The sequence below is a fragment of the Molothrus aeneus genome, chromosome 17 (genome assembly GCF_037042795.1).
Source record: "Molothrus aeneus isolate 106 chromosome 17, BPBGC_Maene_1.0, whole genome shotgun sequence".
Lineage (NCBI taxonomy): Eukaryota > Metazoa > Chordata > Aves > Passeriformes > Icteridae > Molothrus > Molothrus aeneus.
The window spans coordinates 1,600,604-1,623,255 of record NC_089662.1 but is presented as its reverse complement, the minus strand read 5'-3'; the positions used below and the strand labels follow the sequence as shown (position 1 = coordinate 1,623,255).

The 22,652-nt window shown below is 43.2% G+C and overlaps 2 protein-coding genes across 2 annotated transcripts in view; both read right to left on the bottom strand.

The window, feature by feature from the left end:
- Nucleotides 1-3,330: 3,330 nt before the first annotated feature.
- DYNLRB1 (dynein light chain roadblock-type 1) lies at nt 3,331-9,128 on the bottom strand. The gene is given in 5 exon segments (XM_066561596.1): nt 3,331-3,825; nt 4,906-5,073; nt 6,371-6,446; nt 8,944-9,084; nt 9,087-9,128. Coding segments are annotated over 5 exon segments (471 nt in total). The 3' UTR covers nt 3,331-3,781.
- Nucleotides 9,129-11,854: 2,726 nt separating this feature from the next.
- ITCH (itchy E3 ubiquitin protein ligase) overlaps nt 11,855-22,652 on the bottom strand; it is a 58,041-nt gene continuing 47,243 nt past the window's right edge. Inside the window, exons 17-25 of the mRNA XM_066561456.1 lie at nt 22,231-22,390; nt 21,818-21,951; nt 19,521-19,661; nt 17,699-17,819; nt 16,650-16,754; nt 16,334-16,430; nt 15,895-15,967; nt 15,105-15,243; nt 11,855-14,324 (exon numbers count right to left, since the gene is read on the bottom strand). Coding sequence (XP_066417553.1) covers nt 15,144-15,243; nt 15,895-15,967; nt 16,334-16,430; nt 16,650-16,754; nt 17,699-17,819; nt 19,521-19,661; nt 21,818-21,951; nt 22,231-22,390 — 931 coding nt within the window. The 3' untranslated portion in view covers nt 11,855-14,324; nt 15,105-15,143. The remainder of the gene's footprint in view (nt 14,325-15,104; nt 15,244-15,894; nt 15,968-16,333; nt 16,431-16,649; nt 16,755-17,698; nt 17,820-19,520; nt 19,662-21,817; nt 21,952-22,230; nt 22,391-22,652) is intronic.

Sequence of the window (22,652 nt, the reverse complement as noted above, 5' to 3'; positions counted from 1 at the left end):
CTTCTCCTGCAGCTGCTGGGTCCCAGGATTTGTGTAGCTCTGCTCACCTTAGCCCAGCCTCTCTTGGTGTGAGATCTTTGCCTTTGTCCCCTAGAGAAGTAGCTAAGACAAGATCAAACATAAATCACAGACTGGTTTGTCTTGGAAGGGACCTTAAATCAGTTTGGGAAGGACATTGAGATGCTCAAGTGTGTCCAGAGGAGCAACGAGGCTGGAGAGGGGCTGGGAACACAAACCCTGTGAGTGAGGAAGCCCTGAGGGAGCTGGGGGTGCTCAGCCTGGAGAAAAGGAGACCCAGGGCTGCCCTCATCACTCTCACAGCTCCTGAAAGGTGCCTGTGCTCAGCTGGCCCTGGGCTCTTTCTCCAGCAGCACTGACACAACCAGAGCACACAGCCTCGAGCTGCACCAAGGGAAATACAGGCTGGAGATTGGGAAAAAGGTTTTCATGGAAAGGGTGATAAAGTTCTGGAATGGCTGCCCAGGGAGGTGGTGGAGTCCCCATCCCTGGGGGTGTTTAACAAAGCCTGGATGTGGCACTGGGTGCCAGGGTTGAGTTGAGGGCTTGGGGCTGGGTTGGACTCAATGATCTTGAAGGTCTCTTCCAACCTGGTCATTCTGGGAATTCTGTAAATCTCATCCAGTCCCACCCCTGCCTGTCGCTATAGGACACAAAACAACACAAGCACACACCTCTGCTCTTAAGACAAAGGGAAGTTTATTTTCTGACTCCAACATTTATAGTTTTCTAAAATTGACTGGATTGGAGGGTGACAGTGCAACTTCTCCAATGACACTGGACAAACCAACAGTCTATCAAATTTCTCTTGTTCCATAAAAGAATGCAAAACAATAAGTTATTTACAGAAAGTGTGTGAGAAAGTTTGCTACAAGAATGTAAACATCAGAAGGTTTAGAAAATATTAAAAAATCAGGGCAACACCTGCCCACACTTTCCACTGTCCCAGGTTGCTCCAAGCCCTGTCCAACCTGGCCTTGGACACTTCCAGGGATGGGGCAGCCACAGCTCCTCCATGTCCTGTATGTGAAGGACACTCATCAGCCACCTTAGGCAGGGGAGGAGTTTCCTAGGAGGGCTCTGGAGCCAACACCAATCCACAGAAGGTGTCTACAAGCTCAGCTTTTACAGTGTTACCTCCATTCCTCTGTCAAAGCCCTATCTCAGCAGAGGCAGCACATCCTGGGGCCTCAAGTGCTGCCCTTCCCAGCCCAGAGCCATGCCCCAAACTCCCTTTCATTACCTTGTTAATCCATCAGGGTTTGTTTTCCCAGCAGAAGATGTTTCCCCAGCCTTCAACAGGGATTCCCCAAAACCAAAACTGACTTTTCCAAGACAGCAAACCAGGCCAGTGTCCAGCCCCAGCACAGAGCAGCTCCAAGGTGCAGGTGGCACAGGCTGCCCAGGCCTCCTGTGATCCTGGCTACAAAAAAGGACTGGAACCAAAATGCTCATTTTTCTGCTCTTCCTCAGTTTGGCAGTAGTTTTACCATACAAATAACCAGGCTCAGAGTCATGAAGCACAGGACCAAAATCTGAGCTCCATCCATCCTTTTTTTTGACCCTGTTTATGATAGAGTAGGAAAGTGAAACCCTCCCCTAACTTTCATACATGGAAATTGCTGCCAGCTCTGTGGAAAATTGCTGCCAGCTCTGTGACCCTCTAATGGTCCTGATCCAAATAAACTTTAGTTTAATTTATTAGTTTAGTTACTATTTAGTTTAGTTACTTTGTTCCACAGTAACTAAATGGAAGCTGTTGTTCTTCAATTTCCTTCACCTCTTGCCAGTTTTAAAAAATAAATCTGAATTAATTTTGGGTGCTGGTGTAAAGGTGGCACTTCATGGTCTAAGTAAGACCCTGCCCAGATGGATCTGACAAACTCCTTGACTCCAAACCCAGCTTAAGAGCCTTTCATTCAAATCCCCAAGTATATTTCATGCCAGGCTCTCTCAATCCTTGAGAAAAAAACCCCAAACCAACCCCCAACCCTCCAACCAACCAGCACACAGCAGGAGCTCAGTCATTTCACTGCAAGTTTATGATCTCAACATGACAGAAAAGGGCCGTGATCTTTGGTTTTGCAATAGGTTATTTATTACAGCTTGTTTTAAGTAAAACTAACACTCAACACTCTCTGTCCCAAACTACTGGTAGGACAGCTGTCCTTAAGGAAGTGTCCAAAAGAATGCAGGACACTGCAGATTTTCCACTGTTCAGAGAAGTAGCACTGCCACCTACTCGGGAAAGCCAAAATCCATAAGCAGGTCACCACTTCCAAGGAAATATTTCTCTGGGTTACAAAGAACAGTGAGAGATCACCGAGGTCACTTTTTTTTCTGCCTTGCCTCACTGTTCAGTTTTTACCCAGACTTCAGCTTGCTGGGTTATTGCAGATCACAGGCCTTATGTAAATTGCTGTGTATCAGGAGCTGCTCCAAAGGCCAGGCAGGATCCAGACCCTATTCCCTGTTTTGATGGAATGGCTCAAAGCAGCTCATGAACAGCACCAACCAACACTGAGTCACAGGGGCAGCTGGGACACCCAGAGCACTGATGCTGCAGGGCTACAGACCCCAACAGGCATTTCTGACCTTCGGGGTCATGGCCAGCACCTAGAAGATCAGACACAGTCTGAAAATGCATGTCCAGGTCTGAAAATGCACAGAGAAAACCCCAAACATGCAGGTTACCCTGGCTGTTTGAGGCGCCACACAACCAGCCTTCCTGGGGCTCTGAAAGCCACAGGTGCCCAAGTCAACACCAACATTTTTACCAAAATCTCCAGAGCTGCACTTACTGTAGCACTCCCCAGCCCTGGCCTGTGTTTTTTGGTTTTTTTTTTTTGTTTGTTTTGTTTTTGTTTGTTTTTTTCTGAAGAAAAAGTCCACCAAAAAAACCCCCTTGAGCATTTTGGAGTAATCATGTGGGGTTTTTTTCTTTTTTTTTTGGTCTTTAATGGCATCAATAAAAAACTACTAAAGGAAAACAGCAGATCAAACTGGCTACTGAGCTGTGACAGTGTGAGATCTCCTATGGGTGGGCTCAATGGCCTTTCTTAGCCATGAAAATTCTGTCTGGAGCAGAGGGAAAGTGGCAGGGAAACACTTCAACACAAGAGCCAGTTGTGAGTGCACTGCACATGCCCTTGGGCCAAATCCTTGAGAGAAAGCAACAGGCAAACAAAAACAGTTTGGTTCTGTTTTGGGAAGGTTCTGTTGTTTAGAAGAGTTCTGTTTTTTGAAGAAAAACTCAATCAATCATGAGAAAACTTAAAATCTTCAGAAGAAAAACACATAAGACAAAACCAGTTACTGGTGACACTTTTTAATTTCTTATGGTCAGACTTTTTGAAGTAAAACCAAGAGAGCAAGACAGAACTAGAGGACAGGCAGTCATATTTACAGCCACTCAAAACTAAGAGTGTAAAAGCAGAACTCAGTGGTGAAAGAAGCACAGAAGCATACAAAGAATAGGTTTTTTTGGTTATTATTAGAATTTTATTATATTATCTTAGCTATTAAAAGAATCTGTTGCATTTTTTACTGCCCAATTCCAACTCACCAGCTCTCACTCAAAACGACTTGTGATACAAAAAGCGACATTTTTTCTGTTTGTAGACAACAAAACCACCTGCTTTAATTCTCACAAACCTTACTGAAGAGTCACAGCACAGCTAACACTAATGCTCTTTTACCATTAAATAAAAAATAAACCAGGGAAAATAAAACAGGCAAAGGGAAAAAAACAGACCGAGTGTAATCATTCAGTTGGATTCTGGATGACAATCAGGAAATAGTCTTTATCTGGAGAGGAAAAAAAAAAAGAAATTATTCTTTCACTGCTGGTATTTGTTCACAGAAACAGTAAATTCCAACATTTTTCACATCTCTCTGATGTGCTGTGGGAACTGCAGAGCCCTGACATTCATTCTCAATGAGCAAAACAGGCTCCAAGTGTTAGGTCATTTATTTTATGGGTTTTACTGAGAAAAACTCTCAGCTTTAGAAACTGCACATTCCCAAAGCAGCTGAATTTAACCCAGTTAGTGCCAGGAAACTCAGTAACAGGCATGTGCCACACTGGTGCATGGTGGCCACTGCCCTTCTCTCACAGGCACGCTGGGGCTGCAGCTGGTTTTGCTGGAGCAATGCTTATTCCTCTTCCCATGCTTCCTGTGGAAATCTGAGGCTGCCTCAGCACGAACCAGAGCCTGTGTTAAGATCTGCCCTGACCCAAGCCTGCCATGGGGAACTGCCATCCACTGCTTGGCCTCTCCACCAGCCCCATCCCAGCAGGAAGCACACAGGGACAAGGCTGAATTCCTGCCACATGAGCGACCTGCACTCATCCCACTGCTTCCCAGTTTGGAATTCAACAAAATACTGAGGATGTTTCCTGAAAAGAAGGTTGCTGCTGCTGTATACCATCACTCATGATTCCAGCTACATACATTAATAGCTACAGTGTGCTCTAATACTTTTCCCAGAACTGGAAAGTCAGGACTGTCTGGTTTTATCCCTCAGTCCACAGTTCTGCATGGAAATTGCTCCCAGAATGTATTTCTTTCCAAATGCTAGGGTTTTATACTGAAAAACAAAGCATGAGAGGGTGCAGCACCCTCTCAAGCATTATCTAATACTTTCTACTTTGATCTACACAAAATGAGGGAAGGGATTTGCCACATTCAAACATGACAAAGGAAACTTAGGTCAATGATAAAGCTTTCAACTCTCCAGAAAGTAGAGCAGCTTCTTGGAGAGAAGGGATTATCCAATGTGAATACAAGCAGCAGGCAGACTCCTTCCAGGCTGACTGTGTCAGTCTCAAGTGAGAACAATCCAGCTGGATTCCCAGAGTGCTGCTCTCACCCTGCTCTCTCCTACCTGGAGCAACCATGATTTCGTTTTTCTTGGAGCGGATGCGCAGGAAGGTGAGGTCGTTCTGGGGGTCGATGTCCCGCACGGTGCTCCTGGCCTTCATGATGAAGCTGTGCATGAGGCCGGCGTACTGAATGGTGGTGGCGTTGTCTATGGTGCTCTTGATGGGAATACCTGCAGGACAGGGACAGCAAGGCTCAGGGACAAACCTCCAGCACCAACCCTGCACTGGGCACCAGCGGGTCCAACCTCGGTTGCCACTGCACCAGAGGGTCAGGGCTGTTCTCTTTGAAGGCAAGAGGAAAACATGAAGAAAAACAAAATAGGAAAAAGCTGAGATGTGGGACCGCAGGTGTAGGTGAGAACTGTTTACCTCTAGTAGCACCAGTACTTTACTTTTTCATTTTCAGAGTTAAAAATAGAAATAAATTAAACAAAAATAATAATCTGTAAAGGAGAGAAGAAATACCAATGTTGGCAGTTTTTTCTCCTGACAGGGACACTTTTTTTACTACAGAAAGGATCCCCTACACCAGTTAAATGATATTGAGCTACACGAGGCTGGGATCAGTGATTATGGAGGACATCAGCTGCTGCATCACACAGCTCCAACATTCAGCCCTAAGAGGAGGTGCAGTCCTGAGAGTGCAGTCCTGGTTCAGTGATAACCAGCCTGGAGGGCAGGCACACTGTTCAGCCAGAGCTTTACAGAGCTCCCTTACACTTCAGCCACCCATTAGATGTGTTTTCTTTCCAAAACCCAGTCAAACCCCAGCTCCAGGGTCAGAACAGAGCAGCCAAGTACCAAATTCTGCTGGGCAGAACCAGGTGTCTGTTCCAGTAACTGCAGCTGCAGCACAGAGAGCACAAACCACTCAACTATCATAGAAAACCAGTGAGCAGGAGCCAAGGTTCATGATGTGATCTTCAGTATATTCACATGTAGCTGCTGTCATCTTTTCTAAGGATTACTTCTAGGAAAAATTCAATTTTTGGGCTGCTCACAGTGTATTGAGAATGCTCTGAAGAAGTTGGTCTGTTGAACTCATCAGAGACTCCACAAAGGGACTACTTGCTGATGAGTTCCACAAGCACCAGACAGCGCTAAAGAACTGGAGCCTGCCAGGCCAGCAGGGTTTTGGATAGGCCCAGCAGCAAGATTTCCATCTTGTGAGAGCCTCAGTGTTACTGATGAAAGTTTTTACAGACTCAGTTTCAAACACTACCATAACTCAAATATTACAATGCTTTTGCAAATTATCTTAATGTATTTCCTAAAATAATAATGTGAGCTTCCAGAAATTGGAAACCAATTTTCTTTTGCAGCCTGACTACTGTCTGTCTCCTTGGGCTGCAGGAAAACCTCTCCCAAAGCCAGACTCTAAGCTAAGTGCAAGTGGTACAAGCAGCAGCCCTCAAAGGGGGTGGCTGGAGTGAGTGATAGGTCAGAAAAGTGAGGCTGACACGGCACCTTCTGAATTAACCACGATGATTCCCTGCACTCCCTTCTGGCTCTGGATTCGCTTCAGTGTTTCCTCCACCTCAGCCTGCAAGACAAAGCACAAATCAATGCAGGGTTACAGGGTTACAGCTGCTTCTTGCATCCCACCAAAGCTTTAGGATAACATGGCTGAACACAAAGCTGCACAAGGATGATTAAAAAGCCACTGCCTACACTGGATTATACAGCCAAGTGTCTGTACTTTGGTGCCACCTTTTCTGCATGACCTTTCCAGTTAGTTCCATCTGCCTTCTTCACTCATTTGTGATTATCATCCTGGAACTCCCCTCTCTCCTCCTCCCCAAGCCTCCTGCTGAAGGCTTGCAGCTGGAAGCTGCAGGCAGACTGCTACAATTTAGGTGTCAAACAAAAATCATCTTTGAAAATGGACATGGAATTTTATGAAAAAAGTAGGAAAAAGAATACATTGTGGGTGCAAGATGACCTTCCCTTTTAGCAAATGAATGCCAAAAGCAATTACAAATAAGAGAAGTGAGAGAAAAAACAATGAATGAACACTCTTTGTTTGTAATTCTGATTTGTGCTGGGATGGCTGCAAGGCTGTAACCACTGCCAATAATTTACAACTTAAAAAAGGAAAAATGTCAACGCAGGCCAAGGCAACAGTCCTTTATCTGATCTATAGAAACCATCAAAAGAGGTTTCAGTACCTTCTGCACAACATTCCTGTTACAAGACACCCATCTAAATATAACTATGGCATCTGTAGTAGGGTGAGAAACCCTCACACCTGAGCTGATTTCCACAGCTGGATGAGTATTTAGCATTTTTTATTCCCATTAAAGAAAACAGAAACGAGTAGCATCTTTCAGATCTTGCAAGGCAGAGTCCCTCAGAAATGGTTTAGGAAGGGAGACCAGAATCACCTGAACCAGGTGAGACCTACAAGGGGCATTTGGCCAAGGCTGTGTTCCCTGGGCACCCCGAACAGCCCTCTCCACCTCCTCCACAGCAAATGGGCACAAAGATCTCACACACCCTGTTCCCTGGCAAGAGACCTCATCCAACAACCAACACAACAAAACAAACACCAGCTCAGCCCCAGCAGCACCAGCACTTTGCTCAGGGTGCTGTTGGTAACACAGCCCGTGGCTCCTAAGAGATGGGAGCCCTCAGGCTGGTCTTTACGAAGCAGAAGTTTTTCTGTGTGATCCAGCACAGAAAAATTCAAGTATTTTCAACAGAACTCTTGATTATTTCTGAGTGCTGGACTGTTCTCAAATGGAAGACAAAGGAAATTAAACAAAGAACAAATGAAAGGGTGTATAAATGCTGGGAAAATATAGTGGAAAAATGTTAAATCTATTAAGAAATTAAGATCTGATTTCCTGCCTTCCTACTAGTACTATTTAAGTCCTGATTAAATACTTTCCTTCACAGGACCTTAACAAACCTTTTCAGATGCAAAGCAGCATCCATAAAGAAGGATACGAGCTCTTAATTTCCTCTTAACACCTTCAGCTGATCTAACTCACAGGTGGGTGATCTGCTCTGACAGTTCACTGCTGCTGATGGGAGAAGGTCCTGCTCCTCCAATTCCTCCACAAGCCAGTGCAGCTCACCAGACCAAAAAAATAGTACTGAGAACAAAATCACATATTTAATTCATGAAACACACAAACCCCATTTTAATGAAGGGCTGGATAACTGCAAGAGATAGCACATGAAGGAGGAGAGATGCACTCTAGAAAAGGAGAATAAACACTCCCTCAACACCATTTTGCTGCTAAATATCCTTTGCTATATGTACAACAGCAGCCTGTATCTTCCTGTTTTCATCTGGAATAACTAAACTGCTAGGTTTGCCTAAAAAATACATCTTATTAGATAATTTCAAGTTTCCCTCTGGAACTCTGGTCAGCATTTATTTCTTTACAAATTTTGATATACATTTGATCCCCAATTTCATCAACACGCCATAGCCAGCCATATGTCTGAGCAGGGAGAAGCCTCCAATAAAATCACAACAGAACAAATACAGCCGCGGTTATTAAACATCCAAAACCAGTCTCTTTTTCCTGACTGCTTCCAGCTTTACAGCAGTGCCCTGGCAGCCGTAGGAAATGCAGGTTTCGCAGTGAGCGTTTCCCCGGCACGGGGCTGGGCTGGATCCGGCCTCTCCCCGCGGTGACTCAGGGCCGGGCAGAGCCAGGGCAGCCCCGCGGAGGCAGCGCCGGGACCCGCAGCGCTCCCGGCCCGGTGCTGGGGGAACGGGCGGGACCGCCGGGCCCGCCCCGCACAAACACGGCCCCGCCCGGGAGCCCGACACAGAACCGGACACAAAACCCAACACGAACCGAACCGAGCGCTCCCAGCCCCCGCGGTCCCCGCAGCGGGGTCTCGCCTTTACCCGGGCCCCGCCCGCGGGGCAGCGCCTGTGCCTGAGGGGAGTCGGGACCGGCACCGGGACGGGACCGCCCCGCCCTGCGCCGGCCGCAGGAGCCCCCAAGGCCCGGGGAGGTACAGAGACCCCCGAGGGCGGCACAGGGGCCCCACCCGGACTCCAGACCGGCCTCACCCACCATGATGGAGCCGCCTCCGCCCCGTGTCGGCCCCGGCGCTGCTCCGGAAGCGCTTGGAGCGCGGGGCGGGCCCGCTCCGAGACACCGCCCCGAACCCTCCACCCCTCGGAGCCCGCACAAATCCCCCCAAGCTCCCGAGGCCGCTCCCGGGGACGCGGTGGTCCCTGATCCCGCTTTAGGGACATCAGCGTGAAACCCCATCCTTCCAGTACCTGAAAGGGACTTAAGGAAAGATGGGACGAGTCTGTTTACAAGAGCCTGGAATGACAGGACAAGTTGGGCTTGGTTCACATTGAAAGAGAGGAAGTTTAGATTAGAGATTAAGAAGAAATCCTTCCCTGTGAGGGTGGGGAGGCCCTGGCACAGGTTACCCAGAGAAGCTGTGGCTGCCCCTGGATCCCTGAAGTGTCCAGGGCCGGGTTGGACATTGGGGCTTGGAGGCACCTGGGGCAGTGGGAGGTGCCCATGGCAGGGGGTGAAATGAGATGGCCTTTAAAGGTCCCTTCCCACCCAAACCATTCTGTGATTCCATCATAACCGGTGTGGGAAGTTCTTTTCCGCCAAATAGCCGCAAGCCGGAGGCCCCTGGGACAGGGGCAGAGCCACTCCAAGGCATGGTGCACCCTAAAGCCCGGGGACCTCCCTGCCACAGCCCCGGGGATCCGTGTCCCGAGGGTGAAGGTGGGTGCTGCCCCTGCCATGAGAAAGGGAGAGCTCTTTGCTCCCTTGGAGGAAGGACTGGGGATGTCCCACAGTCTGATGGCAAAACAAAATAACACATCCAAGAACTGCATCCCCATAACCCCAGCTCTGTTCTACACACACAACAGCAGCACTTGGGACTTTCCCTCTGACCTCAGGCTCTGCTAGAAGTGAAAGAGAGTCCCAGAATAGCTTGGGACCTTTAAAGGCCATCTCATGCCACCCCCCTGCCAGGGGCAGGGACACCTACCATTCCAGGTTGCTCCAAGCCTCATCCAAGCTGGCCTTAGACACTTCAGGGATAGCCAAAGGTTCTCTGGGTGATTTGTGCCAGAGCCTCATGACCCTTACAGGGAAGAATTTCTTCCCAATATCCAATTTAAACCTACTCCCTATCAGTTTGAATGATCCTTCTTTTGGGACCACAATCCTGGAATCAGCAAACAGACACAGAGCTCACACTGAGCTCCCACAGCGGTCACAGAGAGATGGTATTGGGTGAAATGTAAAACATGTCCTCATAAAGTGTTTTTAGATTTTTTTCCCCCCTCTGAAAGCCAGGATTTGACACAGCACGTAAGCTCACTGGCCTTTCCAATCTGTCAGTCTGCATTCTCCTTAGAGAAAACAAGATTTCTCCAATGAGCCCTGTCATTTGTGCACTGCTGGGCTGACAGGCTGAGAATCGAAATTGGATCAGGCATTGCCACAGATCAGGAAAAAATCCTTCTTTAGGACCCAAGAGATATGGCCGTTTCCTCTTCTAGTGGCTGTTTACAGCTCTGCGAACCTAATTCAGTTAAATTCTAATCTCTCTGACCAGTCCAGCAGCAAGTTTTACAGCTTGGCTACAAGAAGTCATTTTGCCATGGATTGATTTAATTTCTGGTCTGTGCAATGGTAAGATTTGGGCAATAGTAAGGATGTGGTGGATAATTTGGGCAATAATAAGCCCATAGCTGCCATCAGACACCCAAGCAAACATGGGTTTGCTTAAACAACCATTCCCATCCTGCCATGAACAAAACCTTCAACACTCCCACCCAGGGCTGGTGCTGACATTAGCACCCTCATCATTAAAGTAAATAGAAAAAAAAATGGTGCAGCTGAGATGTACTTTTATCATATACTGCACCGTGATTAATTTTTGCCTTTTTAAAATAAACTTCAGATGTATGTGAAATACCCTTGCAGCTGTATTCATATAAAGCTGCTCAAAGCAGTGTCAAGTTTTGGGTTTACACAACTTACTAGGATGCTTTTAAATGGTTCCATTCAAAGTTTGGAGGAAGTGACTCCTCACCAACCTCCCCACTGCAGAAAAAGGCAGTTGTTATTGCATGTATTTGCCTGGCACAGAAAATCATCCTTGGGATTTGCTGCCCCTGACAAAACTGAGTTAACTGAGCCTGTGGGAACAGCTGGGAAAGTCAGCAGAGGGAGAACCCAGTGGGAAGGTCTGCAGCAGGGAATATCACCCTCAGGGAAGGATGACCACTTCAGGGACCATTTGACCAAACTGGACAGAATCAAGTCCCTGAGACAGAATCACAAAATTAACTAGGTTAGTTTTGGTTAGAAGAGACCTTTGAGATCATCAAGTCCAGTACTGTATGATGCTAAGACCTGATGGGATATCCCTGTGAGCACTGAGGGAACTGGCACCTCACTGCAAAGCCCATCTCAGTTACCTGGCAAAGCTTGTGGCCATCAGGAGAGATCCTCATGACAGGAAGAATCTCAGTGCCACCTCCCCCTTCAGGGAGGATCAGGGACACTACAAGGCTGGTTGGTCTCACTGGAGCTTTGCCCCCTCCTTTGTGGCATTCTGCCACTCCAAACCCCTTGCAGTGTCATTCCTCATTGTTGGTATCCCTGCACCAGTGCTGCAATGGGATATTACAGCTGTGGCTCCTGCAGAACCTCCCTCCAGCCCATCTCCCTCAGGCCTCAGCAGCCTCACAGCCCTCAATGGCTCCTCAGGGCAGCATCCACAAGCACTAAAAATCCACAAATTGTGTCCAAAATCTCCTCTTCAAGAGCCAGTGCAATCAACCAGGGTGGATGAGGTCTTGGGAAAGAACTGTTCCTGAAGAATCCTAGTGGAAGGACAAGTCCAGGCAGCCTGACCCTCACCCCCAGGAACCCCTGGACAATTCATTTCCACCTGGATATTCTGTCACACATAAGGAATAAGGACCAGACCACCAGCTCTTTAAGTAGTTTTATAAAAGTATTTGACTTACTGAGATACTGTTACAGTTACCTGAGTATTTGAAATTACAATGCAAGGAAATATCGACAATGAATTTCAGTACAGTATTTTACAATCCAGTGCTGCTGATCCCAGTTTCTACATGAGTTCACTAGAGCACATATACACAAACAGTGATTCTTGGAGAAAATTAAAAGACACCACAAAAAAGGGGGCTGGAGATACCAATATAACAGAGTTGAGATTACAAATCCAGTGCAGCATGTAGTAAAATAAAATTTTTAAAAAACCCAAAAAAAACCCCTAACCCCCAAACAATTTTTTATTTTTCTCAAAATAATAAAAAAGGTTGTTTTTTTTTAAAGACAAGCAACTGGATTAAAAACCTCAAACTTCCATACTAGATCAGATAAAGAATGTATTTACTGTGCATGTCATTAGTAAATGAACAGTTCCTGAGCTACTTGTAACAATAAGGCTTTGTTAATTCTCAGTATTTAATTTTCTCATGTCATTCTCATGAAGGAAAATTCTAAATAAAATTTCTTTTAATACTTGGTAATTAGGATCAACTCACACTTGCATATGAATGTACATTTGTGACATACTATGAATTTATGCAGCTCAGGTAGCTAAAACAGTTGAAACAATGGGAGACAAATTAATTAATCTCTGCTGAAAATCTCACTTGTAAATCCAATCCACAAAAACCTGTTATCTGGGATAGCAGCTGCTCTGGGCTCATCCCTGTATTGCTTCACCAGATCCCCAGAAAGAACTGAAAAGTGCACCAGTGGCTTGTATAATTCCTTTTACCTTATACACAACATGCTGTAAAAATTTAACAGATTTGTTAGTATTCACAAGTCAAATGCCTAAGGAATCTAAACTTGTGCCTTCAGAAATATTGTCAATGTAATGCTGTAAAGTTGCTTTAATTTTTTTCTATTTGGCCAAATCCGATTGTTTCACTGATTATTTTTCCCCCTCAATGAATTCTTTATTTGCAATATTTTAAGATCATATCTGGTGCTTGGAATATCCAGCCCCCTTTCTCCCATCCTGGTACAGCAGAAAAGACATATAAACATGCCATTTAAATTAAAGAAACAATGGAATAAGTGGAATCCTGGACATCAAAAATATATACAAGCAGGTATGTTTTTCCTGAACTAAACATTTCAACCATAAAAATATTAAACAGCCAAACCCTATAGAACTAGGGCTAAGGCTATTTCAATTATAACTACTCTTTATTTTAAAAATATAGGGCTGACAGCCTTTTGGGTGATATTTATACATGAACAATAGTTCTAGGTTCCCTACACGAATTGTAAAGCAATATGCAGAACATAGACTATTTTTCATAGCTTAACCTTGCATTATCTTGCTTAATTTAATCTCTCTTGTAAATATGTTAGATAACTACATTTCACTGTAAGAATTAATATAAACAGAAAATATATATAAGGCTTTTATTTTTTCTCATGAGCTGTATACTGTCATAGATCCAAATATTGTGGAAGTTGGCAGTTCTCCTCCCAGTTACACCTGAAGGTGAATTCTCACCATCAATGAAACTTTAAATGAGGGGCATTTCTGTATCATCAGCACCTCTCCCCAGGCCTTCCTTCAATTAAGCCTGACAAGTCCCACCCTCCTGCCTTCCCAAAGCATTTATCACTGAGCCCTGACACACTTGTGAAGTCAGCTAAAACCTGTAGTGTCTTGGTTCTTAGGCCTGAATCAGTTTTTCCCTCTTGCAGTTTAGATGGATAAGACAGCGGGAAAGAAATACTCTTTTCCAGACTGAATGTTCAGTGTTTCACTTTCCCACTGTCCTGTTTCAGCTCTGTCATCTGAAAGAGTCTTAAATGCAGCTCCTGCCCCAGTGCTCTGAGCTGCAGGTTTGCTTTAGTATGTGCTACATGTTATTTCAAGTGTCACGTCTCTCACTGTGGCTACAGCTCATTTCACTGGTGTCTGACTTCCTCCCTTCGGGGGAAGGGAAAGGGCTGACCAGACCCAAAAAGTGCATTCAGTCTAAAGGAGCAGTAAAATGCAAAATGTTATTGTAAACCAGAAAAGAATTAACAGATTCTAAAAGGAAATAACAAATGTTAATTTAACAGGAACTCGCTACAAAAGTTACTAGCTGTAAGCAGCTTAGGGTGAATTAGCTTAGAAACCTCCCCAAAAACTTTAGTTTCAAACTTTATAGAACTATTTACTGATGCTCCAGCTTCCCAAAAACCTGTAATCCGTGTCTGAACTTTCTAATCCTCTTGGCCTCAGCCAGTCTCACACATCAGTTCATCCACAGAAATGATGAGTAGGATCATTTTTTCAATCCAGTTGTTTTGTGCTTCTTCCTGACAGCCAAACGAACTCTTCGGAGCAAAGTGACTGCAACATGTAGGAAAAACACCGAGGGTAATGTCCATTAACACTGCTGACAAACAGCCTGCAAACAGGAACCTCAATGGAATCAGTGCAATCCCAGCTGGGCTTGTCTTTTGCAAAACAAATGAAGTACCACAGTGTTAATATTGATTTCAAAGTTAAAAGGTGTTACACAGCAAAAGCTCAGAACCCTTCAGAGGGCACAGAGCAGTGTTCCAACAACTTTGGGCAGGTGTCTCTTTTGCTGACAGGAGCAGGACTGGGATAAACCAAAGCGAAGCTATGCCCTGGATTTGTGCCACAGTTTGACATCCCCTTAACAGCAGCTTCAGTCCAGCTGGCACGTGAGCAGACTCCAGGCAAGGAAAAACAGTCTGGCCACACTTGAGTTAGAAAAAGGAGCTTAAGGATTGGAGCTGCTCACGGCACAGAGGGGGATCCAGGCTGGCTCTGACACTGCTGTTAGGAGGCTTAGGATGCTGCTGCAGCATTGCAGCTACCAATGAACTTCCCAGTGCATCAGTAGCAAAAATGCTACTAAAAAGGAAAGACAAAACTATTGTTAAAAATCTGTCAGTCATTAAGGATACATTCTAATTAATGAATGGTAAAACAAAGCAGAGCCCAAAGCTGTATTAAACCTCTACTTCGGTCATTAGTTGCTTGAAGCCACATTGGATTGCGCATTTGATTTCTGAAAGTGCTCAGCAGAAATCCAGAGTTAAGGTGGATAACCTCAGGACAACATCCATTTATTTACACATTAGTACTGTTAAATAAATCCAAGTCATGTCTACTTTACAATGAAGTGTGCAACAAGCAGAAGAAGTGAAGCACATACATCGTGTTGGGTTCACATTCTTCAAGGTGCAAATTTTAGCTACTCTTGTCCAAATCCTTCTGTTTCTTCAATTGCAAATAACAGCTTTTCCTTCAACTGCTCATAATTTTTATATGGTGGAAGGTCTAAGCGATTGAAACTGCAAAATAAAAAAAAATTATGTACTGAGGAAGAATTCAATAGGAACAAAAAATCCATTATGAATATGGGTGATTAGAATTTTTGCCGTGGAGATTGATAGTGGGATTTATACCCTGAGAAAAGCTGACTACTGATATAAATGTATTTCTGAGGGCAGAGGTTAGTATTCAAGTGCTGATACAGAGACAGTTTTCATTAACTTTTCCTAGTTGGAGGAAAACCAACCTCTAGGTGGTTAATTAGAGTCATCGTTCAGATACAAAATTTTCAATTTGTGTGGTTTTGCCTACCCAAAGAAAAGAGGAGAACTGACCTTTTCTCTGGAAGTGTGTGAATGTGGCTATTTTACTAAGGAGTGCAGTGATAACAAAAGATAGTCCCAACCTTCTTAGACACTACTGGTAATGACTTTAATTGTTCAGTAATATATTACACAAATCCATGAATTCCCAGTGGAATCTATTCCATGCCACAAGAGCTTTTCACAAGTTTAGCTATTATTCAACAACATAGTTCACTGGCGTAATTTGTGTTTGCTTTCACAGAGTCTCAACCATTTCAGCATATTAGCCATTTACTAAAATGTCACAGCAGACTGTGGTCACCAAACCCAGAGCAACAGCAATATTCTGATTTGTTATGTACTCACCAGGTATGACTTCTGGGTAACCAGTTTTCCTTTCCAACTTTTTCGATACAGAATTTTTGGGGTCCATTGCTCCCTGTAACAAATTCCAATAGACAAGGCATAGTCCAGCTACCTTTCTATCACTGTAACACACCTGAAGCATGCAAGGCTTAAATAAAGACAGGATTACACTTATTTGCACAGAGAAGGGACATTTGTCTCACTCTACAGCTCTGCCTGGATCAAAGTCTACATGTGGAGAAATGCAACAATCTGAAGTGATTTTAAAGTGCAATAAATAGGTGTAAACATTCCTTCCATCTCTTTCCATCATAGCTCAAGTATATGCATAGCTTACAAAACAGCATTTAACCTAAAACTCATTAAAAATGCCATAAATATATAATTAGATTCTTTTTAGAAGTGTATCTCCTGCATTAGAAGGGTTATTAATACATACCCATGAGGTCAGCAAATCCTCCCACTGGCAATCTGCAAGTTCCAGTCACAAACTGCAAGAGTCTCATCCTCTTCTCATTATCTATTTCTTTCACAAACTGAAAAACAGTAATGGAAATAAACATTTAGGGATAGATTCAACCTTCAGATTTTTACATCATCACCATCCACAGATGAACAGTAATGTTGGGAACAGCTGGGTTAGCAGTAACAGTTTCTATTTCCATGCTGCAGGTGTGCTCAGTGTTCTGACCACTGTTCAATGAGCTGTGCTCTGTAACTTCTGCTGGTCTGAGAATAAAGTAAAATCTGCAAACCTGCCAGAACCACACAATCTGCCTGCTGGTCCTGGTGTAGTGCCTGTAGATGGTGTGTCTCTGCCAGTCATTCAGGTCAATTTCTTGCATTCCACAGAGAAGCACCTTTGGGGCAGAAAAAGGGAAATAAGCAGAGGAGTACAAATTTCCACTTTCCTTCTATGACCTTGCACAGCAAAAGAGAACAACTGGACCCCCACTTAGCAGCATCTGCAAAAACAGTGCACTTGGTTTTAATTTTAAACTTCATCCAAAACTTCTATAAACAACGACTGATGATGAAGTGGTTCAAAGACTGGTTCATGAAGTGTATTTGGAGAGGTCACAAATTAGAGAGCATCTCTGTTGTGAAAAATGGAGTAATTGTTTGCAATTTTAGGAATAAATTCTCCCCTGTGAGGATGGGGAGGCCCTGGCACAGGTGCCCAGAGCAGCTGTGGCTGCCCCTGCATCCCTGGAAGTGTCCAAGGCCAGGCTGGACAGGGCTTGGAGCAGCCTGGGACAGTGGAAGGTGTCTCTGCATATGGAAGGGGGTTCGAACAAGATGATTTAAGATCCCAATCCAAACCATTCTGGGATTCTATTCAAGCCAGTTTATCTTTGCCTAGCCATATAATTCTTCACTAGGGATGGGATATTTTGTTTTGATGGCTTTACTTTTCAAACTGAACAGATTATTCAGAAAGTCTAATTTTGAGTGATCAAACCCAAACCAAGAACTTGGCCCAATCTATATGCAACCATCCACTGCATATCTGGCTTTATCTCTCAGTCTGTCAAGTTACTCATTCTTTGAACACAGGCAAATCAAAGAATCACTAAGTAAGAAATTTCTGCTGACAGAATCTTGGCATTTAGAAACATCTAAGTTGGCTGCAAAGAGCAAAGTTAAGGAAAACACATTAATCTAATACTATTCCATGAAGTTTCCCCCATATTCCCTATAAAACAGTTGTCAGCCTCAATGAGTTCTGCTCTTCAGATGTACTGACTGGAGTTTATTTTATGGGTAATGACCTGGATCCAGCAATAGCCAAGCAATCCTTTACCTCCAGTTCCTTTGCATCAAAATACTGCAAATACTGTTGTGGCAGTATTTCATTGAAGCCTTCAAAGAAAGCCTGTGTCTGCTCCTCAACACCTCGGGACAGTCTCCATTCTGCCACTAGCCTGGAAAAGAAGACACACCAAGATCATTTAAATGGTTCATGCTAACCCAAGTCCACATCTTTACCTATTTTGAGATGAACTGTAAGCTAAGTTAAAAAAACATGGAAAGTCTGGAAAGTTCTGGGGATAGAGCACCATATAATTTTATCAGCAGCCTTTACTCTTTGCAAATGATTGCATTTTTTCTCTAAATTACCCTAAGTGTTCAACTGTTCTGCTACAGAAGTATTCTGGACTTGAAGAGGAGTCAGCATCTCTTCACTGATTACATTAATGAGAGCACAGCAGTCCTGAGGTGTTTGAAGATTTTGTCTGATATTCTCCCCAGAAATCGCAGTTGTTATCCATGACAAGGTAAAAAACAAGTCAAGTTGTACTGGTGAAAAGCAGCAGGACTGCCAGCTTACCAAGCAGTGACTATGTCCATTTGGAAAGTTCCATATTTGTTTCTGTTAATCATGAAACTTTGCTCTGTGGCAGAAACTCCACTCTCCATTAATAAAAGGGTGAAAAGCAGGCAGGAGACTCGGAGAACCTGAACCCAGGGAGAAGCAGATATTATGCTGAATTCAAGCCTAAGCTATCAGGAGCACTAGATTCTAAAGGAGAGGTGGCTATTTCTCATTTCAGTCCTAGAAACTTGGGGGACTTAAAGCAGGACTTGGAGTAAGACAAAAGAATCTGAATGAAACTGTAAATCGAGCTCTCCCTGGGTTCCTAGGAACTAGAGAAGAATGATTTCCTGCAGATCCTCCCTCCTGCCAAATGCCAGTATGTTTCTGGTGCAAACACCACCTCTTTTGTGAATCACTGAAATGTCTGCAGATTTCTCAGGCCATGAAAACAGAGCTCACTCCAACTCCCTCCCCTGCCCATGGAAAAGCCTTCACAGAACACATTGTAACCAAGAGGAAAATTCTCTGTGATTCAGTTTAGTTTGTGCCCGCAATGTGTGACAGCCTTTTTTGCAAGCACATCCTCCAAGCTTTTATGTTGAAGTTCACACCTTAAATCAGAGCTGCTGTATGGCTGCACACTGAGGAAGGAGGGGATATTTCAGGACAAAGCAGGTCACTGTTCACATGTTTATTCCTTAATCACTCTTAGGCTCCTTCACTCTTAATCTATTGCTTTAAAACATTTTGGTGCTGCAAGTATGATCCTTACTTTATGACAATACAACCTATGACATCATTCAAAACACTGTTACAACTACAAGACCAGTCCAGATAAAACTAATAGCAATTCCAAGTATCTTTGAAAAATAAGAATCTTCACAAAAACATCCAAAAATGTTCTCAAAAAAGCCCCAACAAAAAACAACCCCTCAAAACCCCACATGAACCAGAAATGGCTGGCTAGAAGGTCAGCAGGCTATAAAGCAATATAATTACAGTAATAAACAGATGTAACATTTCATTAAATATATGACAGCCACAATTCTTGTCATGGTATTCTGCTAAACTGAGATAACTAGGAAAAAAGTGGACTTTCTTCTAACCATGATCATTAGGAAAAGCGGATTTTAGAAACTTATTTCTATCAATATTCCTCTTTCAAATATGGGATCCAAACACTTGCCACTTGTTGCCAGCATCAGCAGTTTCTCAGCAATGCTTTAGATGACACAGACAGTCTTTTGTTGCTAGAACTCAAAGAAAGAAAATGACAGAGAATTTTAAAGTCTTCACTTATTCTTACCTGATGTAGTCTTCTTTATTTTCTTCTGTGACCAGAATGTTGCTACCATTTGGCTTCAAATCATGGCTTTTGATTTCACCTAGTATTTCTTTATCAACAGAAAAAAACATTTCCAAGCCACATTCTTCAATATCATTCTCTCTGGAAAGAAAAAAATACCGTGTTAAATAACTGTGTTGAGAACTTGCACACAGCAGAGGAGATGAGTATGAAGAACCTAAAGGTAGAAGGTTTGGAGTTAAATAGTCAAGATAAGGAAATGTTCTTTACACAGTAATTATGGCTTTGGCAGAAGTCCTGGAGTTTTTATGTTGATTTATGCTTTTGGAAAGTGAAGAACTGCCTATATATACAGAGTTTTTGATGATGGTTTTCCTCCAAAATCAAGTGCAAAATCCAGATATTTATTCTGACTCATAACACAGCAATGCCAGTCTTGAAAACATAGCTGTGGTTTATTGAGCCCCATGATGCAACTGCACTTCTGAACTTCATCTTTCCAAAATATACAGTACTGCATGAAACCTTGGGTGAGGAGGGAAGGCTTCAGATGAAAGGCTGATTTTATTTCATTATCCATCCCTTTTAAAATGAAAGCTACATGTTCTAGCTCAGTTTGGGCACCGAGATTTGGCAGGTGACCTCTAAAAGTCTCCTTCCAAACTCAGCCAATCTCTGAAATCCTCAAACTGGTGAGAATGACAAAAACAGCCCCCTGATACAAGTGCCAAGGAATGCTTCCTGCAAAGTTATAAAATTTGCTTTTTTGTGAGGAACAAAATTATGCCTGTCCTGACAGCCATGGCTCTTCTCCGCTGTAAATGTGCAGTGCTTTCCTCAGGGGTACCTCAGCAGCACTACAGAAAAGCAGCGCCAGCTACACTGAAGTTTGGGTCTGGACTGAGAGGACTCCGCAGCCCTTGGAGGTCTGAAGCCTTTTCTCCAATTTTCACATCCTTAAGTGATTTTTCAAAGAGGCAAAGCCTCTTCTGCACTCCAGCCTAGATTCCTATCACTACAGAAATTGCTTTGAATTAAAATGAAGGCACATTATCAGCACATCCATGGAGTACAGAACATACTACTCTGAAAACCCAACAAAATTCCCATCTCAGTTCTTAAACATCTCATGCTGCTTTCTCTGCTCCTCAGTATTTAATATGAACCTTCCAAGAATCACCACTACAGATGAAAATCTTGGCTTTTATATTATTTTTGCATTTCAAAACCCTATCTATTCTCACACCTTCTATGAAGTTTTCAAACCATGTTTAAAACTATTCTTCATGTGATTTTTAAGTGGAATGTTTAGTCACAGGAAAGAACTAACTTTTCTGCAAAATTGTTTTTATTATAGCTGAAGAAAAAAAATTACTCAGTTTGTCTTTTTCTTCTAATATATTTGTTAACATTTTTAACTGAAAGAAAAAAAAATCTGTGTTACTGAAACAAATGGTGCATATCAATCACAGATTGAAACATGGGACATCCTCCTATGACAAAAATCAGTACAAAATTACAATGCTTTAGATCAAAGGGGTTTTAAAAATTATTTCTTAAAATATCTGTAACACATAATTCCAAAAGAACTGTGGTGTAGAAACTCCACATCCTTTTTACTTGCTAGTCTCTGGAGAGGAATTTGCAAAAGAGTGCAAGAGAAGGACTCCACAAGAACAGGGACAGAGAGGTGCCTGACCATGCAGACATGGAAGGCTGCAGGTAGGAATGGTCTGGAATCATTAAGCTTGGGGCAAAAATACCAGCACAGCTAGAACTTCTTTAAAGCATTAAATCTTCAATACCAACCTTGAGGTCAAGTTGCAAGTGTGACTTGCAACAGAAGAATTGTGTGGTAGTAAATAATAAACTACATTTGTTAACTTCATCTTCTTGTAGCACTAAACATTTTGTTTTCTAACTAAACCAGTACTAGAGAAACATTAAATGATTTCTTTTAATCAGTTATCTGAAAAGTCTCAGTCAAATTTACTCAAGCCATTTTATTTGTAACCACATTCAACACTGCCAGAGCTGTATGTCTACCTGGAATTAGTAACAGCCAATAAAAACACAACACAAGATGCTGCACGGAATAGTCAATGAACCAGAAAGGCTCTGCATGAAGAAATCATTCTTTGTGTATCTAAACTCACAGTAAAAATTCCATACTGCTCTGCAATGTCAGATCATGTTCTTCTGTGGGGTTGTTAGTAATAGATTTACACCTACTTCCTGGCAGAAGTGAAAACCAAAAACATTGTATTGCTATTTCAAGAACAAAAAGTCAAACTCACTTTACCCAGATGAGAGAGTTGTAAAACTCTGGGTCAACAGATTCTAAATCCTTGAGTCCTACTGCCTTGTTTAGGATACGTTTATAGAATGGCAGAGAGAAACCAGTGTCAATGAACTTCCCATGGAACAAAGCCTGAGGAACACAAAAACAGACAAAATAATGCAAAGGATGCTTCAGTACTTAATATGACAACATTCTGTTCTCTGTGCCCATGAAATCAGCCAAAGAATTAAACCAACCTGAGTACCATCACTGCCAATATGCTGAAGTAGCTTATACCAACAAGAGTTGTAGCCAAAACACCTGATACTGTCAGCTCAAAAATGGATTTTTATCATTATCCATCTGATGGCACAGTATTTACTTATAGGAAAATTACAAGACAGACCTGCTTCCTGCTTAAGGACTTACCATGGCAATGAACCTCCCGATGAATCTGAAGTATTTCAGGTGGTCTGGGTTGATGTAAGAGGCTGGGTTTATCTGTAAGCAGTAGTTATCTTTCCCTGCATATTCAAACAGGCAATACATGGGGTTCAAAACTTCGTGTGACAACAGAAAGAACCACTCCCTGAAATCACACAAACAAAAACACATTTCAAAAACTCATGTTGACTCAGGCCCTTGTTGGGCCTCCTTTCCCAGAGAGCAGCTGACCTACACTGACACCAAAGGGAAACTACAGCAAATTACAAATTAAAATGCAAAGTTGCAATGATACACAACTGTCAGTGGCTTGGATAAAACCCACTCTTATCTAAATGAGCACATTACAAGTGTACCCCTGATCTAAACATCCAGGGCTGGGGAATGCCAATTAACATATGCACTTC